The sequence below is a fragment of the Podarcis tiliguerta genome (assembly GCF_965153285.1).
Source record: "Podarcis tiliguerta genome assembly, chromosome: 12".
Taxonomy (NCBI): Eukaryota; Metazoa; Chordata; class Lepidosauria; order Squamata; family Lacertidae; genus Podarcis; species Podarcis tiliguerta.
The window spans coordinates 12,811,168-12,815,192 of record NC_139545.1 but is presented as its reverse complement, the minus strand read 5'-3'; the positions used below and the strand labels follow the sequence as shown (position 1 = coordinate 12,815,192).

The window sequence follows — 4,025 nt, the reverse complement described above, 5'->3', positions numbered from 1 at the left end:
GAGGAGTGAGTGAGTCCAGGGGTTGTACAACTGCGGTGTCAAGATGACGGGGGTGTCCCTGAGGCGAGCAAGGGTTGGCGTGCGAAAGAGAAGCGCATTAAAGATGAGCAATATAGAAAGGTGTGAGATGTAACATAAGCAGTCAAATACAACATTTCCTGTTTGCCTAGAGTGGACATGCAGGGCAATGTTGGTCCAGCCAGTTGAACTTCCTGTTGTACCTGCTCTGGAGCATCCGTCCTTTGCATGTGACCAGGTAGGTCTGGAGCATCCTTCGTGTGACCAGGTAGGTGGGCATGACCCTTACAGACCCCACAAAAGGTCCAGTCACGCAGCCACCTTCCTCTTTTGATGCTTTTTCTTCTCTTGGACTGCACTGCTGGCTGAATTCACATATGGGATGAACTCAAACCCTCTTCTGTAACTCTAAGCTAAAGCCTGCCTTCAGGGATCCAAGTGTGAACTGAAAGTAAGTAAACTTCTTATTACTTTTAAAGGAAGACTGCTGTGTCTTTATTCTTTGAGGAGGGAATCAAAGGGGTCTTACCAGGAATCATAGAACTTAAGAGATTCTAAGAAATCTGCAACTAGCTTCCTGCTATTTAAAAGGGGGGATGTACTCTGCTCTATGAACAAACTCCCTAGCTGGAAGAGTGGCAGATGAAGATGATGGAATTTGCAGAACTGGAGAAGCTGAAGGAAAAATCTGAAACCAGCATGCTCAAGTATTCCAAAAGGACTGGAGTAAATTTATAGGATACCTGAAAGATTACTGTAAGCAATTAACATCACTAGCAGCGTTGTCTGAAGACTTGTAATGATAAATTTTCTATCTTTCTATATTTATTTAAATCTTGAGCTATTTTCTAATCAGTGTAATTAGAACTGGAAAACCTACAAAATGCAATGATACAAAGGTTAATTTTGAAAGCCAAGAGGCGGGAGGGAAGAAAGTGGATAGGCTCTAAAGAGCCAAAGTGGATAATGGTGATGTGAATGTATCATATTAAATGGAAAAACAGTGAGGCGAAATGATCCTTTTTTTGTGGGGGGAGCGACAAGCGAGAGACTTCGCTTCACGTGGGAACGGGGGGAGGGGCGCGCGCGCAGGGAGATCCTTCGGAGTGACGAAAGACAGGGGAATCCTCGCCGGTTGAGGGAGCGAAGGGGAATCCTGTGGCGAGGGAGGAGGGACTGACGGGGAGAGAACGGAGCGCCGCCGCCGCCCCCTCAGAAGATCCCTCACTCCACTCGCGCCTGGCGCAACGAGGCTGAGGCGGCTCCGGGCGCAGCGCGCGCGCGAGAGAGAAGCGGCTCGAAGTCGCTCCCGGCGGCCGCCTCGCTCGCTCGCTCCCCACCCAGCCGCTCGTCTCCTCCCCGCTTTCCCGCCCTCTCCGCCGGGCCGGGTGGGGGGGAAAAGCGTGCTCTCTCCGCGTTTCCCTCATGGCCACGAGCCGCGCCATGCAGCCTCCCCGGGCGCTGCTCTAAGCCATGCCGCCGCTGGCGCTGCTCCTCCCGGCGCTGCTGGCCGCCTTGGCGCCTCCGTGCCGAGGCTGGTCCGCTCCGGAGCCCGAGCTGGCGCTGCCGCCCGTCAACGCCTCTTCTTCGGCGCCCTTGGCGGGCTCCTCAGGAGGGCGGGAAGCGGCCACTGAGGAGGAAGCGCGCCCCACTGCCACGGCGGCCCCTTTGCCCCACCGCCGCCCCCCGGCGCCTCAGCCGCAGCAGCAGCCGCCGCCGCCTCGCGAGGACCCTCCGTGCAATATCAGCGTGCAGCGCCAGATGCTGAGCTCGCTGCTGGTGCGCTGGAGCCCGCTGGGCTTCCAGTGCGACCTGGTGCTCTTCTCCACCAGCGGCCCCGGCGGGCGCGCCTTCTTCTCGGCCGCCTTCCACCGCGTGGGGCCGCCGCCGCTGCTCATCGAGCACGTCGGGCTGGCGGCCGGCGGCGTCCAGCAGGATCTGCGCCTGTGCGTGGGCTGCAGCTGGGCTCGGGGCAGGCGCGTGGGGCGCCTCCGCTCGGGGGTCGCCAACCCGGCGCCCGCCGCTGCCTCCTCCTCCTCCTCCTCCGCGCTCTCTTCCTCCTCCTCCCTGCCCTCTCCGGAGCAGCAAGGCGACCGGCTGCATTTCTGCTGCCTCGATTTCAGCCTGGAAGAGCTGAAGGGGGACCCCGGCTGGAGGATGAACCGAAAGCCCATCGAGTCCACCTTGGTGGCTTGCTTCATGACGCTCGTCATCATCGTGTGGAGCGTGGCCGCCCTCATCTGGCCGGTGCCCATCATCGCCGGGTTCCTGCCCAACGGCATGGAGCAGAGGAGGAGCGCCGCCGCAGCCGCCGCCTCGGGGAGCACATCTGGAGCAGCTGCAGCAGCCGCCAAATGACCCCCGTCCAGTACCGGATGAAACCCCGAAGAGGCCCATCGGGGATCGAAATCTTGCCGCCCTCCCAGTGGGATAACACTCAACTCAGAAAGCTGGATTTGTCATTTTCCTTCCAAGATCAAATCAATCTCGGGGCCCCTAAAAGGCCTGGGGGCCTGCTCTGCCTATTTCTTAATCCAGCACTGCCTCACCCCTGCCTCCCTTTTGCTTCTTCCCTCTTCCTCGCTTCCTGGTCGAATCCATTGTCCTGGATGCCGCCCGTCCCCTCTAGTGGGATAACATTGAACTCCGAAAGCTTGATTTGTCATTTTCCTTTGAGATCAAATCAATCTTATTTTGTTCCCAGGGCCCCTAAAAGGTGTGGGGGCCCCAGGCCGGCGCCTAACTCTGGCTGTTTGGTAATCTGGCACTGCCTCCTTTTCGCTTCCTGATCTAATTCGGGTCGGATCCATTGCCGTGGAAGGGCCTCTGATTTGGGCACTGACCTTGCTTTGCTTTTTGGGGGTAGTGTTGAAAAGGAATATATTTTGTAGATCACTGCAAAGCCATCTTCTTGGCGTGGAGTGCTGAAGAGAGTGGACTTGGGTGGAAATCTTATAGCTGGGATCTTTTGGGGGACCACCCCCCCTCCCCAGCTCGCTTAAGGGGGTTTATAGATCTATTTCTGGTGTGCTCAAAGTCATATCTTTTTTTTAGAAAAATGACCAAAACCTGTGTATTGGCTTTATATATTTAAAACTCTTTTAAGTCAGTATTTTAGTAAAGACCACACACACACACAAACCCAGTGCACTTTGCAAGTAGCTGTGAGTCAGAGTACTTATTTGTATATGAATACACTTTTGTCTCTGCAAGATTTTATTTACCAAAAGAGGGAACTTTTTTGGGGCAGGGTTGAAACTTGCTAATACAATATATATTGTTCCTGGAGAACCGGGAGTTGAAACACTCTTTTACAATGTGTGTGTTTCTTATTAGAGAATGTGTGGTTACTATTGTAATTCTGTTGGGTTCTGAATACAGATATTTTCTTTGTTGAAGCGTTTTAAGACTTTGGTCTGTTTTTATCAGAGTGGTTGACTTCACAAATCTCAGCAAGGAAATCAGATCTAGGGGTACGAACAAAGGCTTAAGACACCCACCCAATATAATTAAACCCTTAGTTCTTCTGTAATGACAAGTCACAATATTTGAACTCACTTTAACTTCTGATTTATTTACAAGTTCATGGAGTGGCTCAAAGGATTAAACAATCCCTAATTTCTGGCAGGGACTCACCTATCTTTTATGCTAGTACCAGCAATAATGCAGTGCAAAAAATAGCAGGGCAAATTAAATAGTGATACACATTGACCTGTGATTGACCCCAAGACACAGCCTAATACCAGATTTAATTTCAAAGTGAGTTTTGCTGCATTCTGTGAAAACTCATTGGCAGTTAACATCTTTGCTCCACCAAACGCCAACAGGACCAGGGCTGTGAGAGACGCTGGAGAAAAAAAGGACTTACAAACTTGCTTTCCATTCATGTTTGTATCACCATCTATTTTAATTGTTATTTGAATATATACTGTGAGCCACCTCGAGAACTTCTTTTTTTTTGAGAAATAGAATTTAACTTTTTAAAATAGTGTTTAGTTTAAGAGGAC

At 52.1% G+C, this 4,025-nt stretch overlaps 1 protein-coding gene across 1 annotated transcript; it reads left to right on the top strand.

The window, feature by feature from the left end:
* Positions 1-1,073: 1,073 nt before the first annotated feature.
* TMEM158 (transmembrane protein 158) lies at positions 1,074-3,416 on the top strand. The gene has a single exon (XM_083406997.1). The coding sequence runs from the start codon at positions 1,492-1,494 to the stop codon at positions 2,374-2,376; it is 885 nt and encodes a 294-aa protein (XP_083263123.1). The 5' UTR covers positions 1,074-1,491; the 3' UTR covers positions 2,377-3,416.
* The last annotated feature ends 609 nt before the right edge of the window (positions 3,417-4,025 follow it).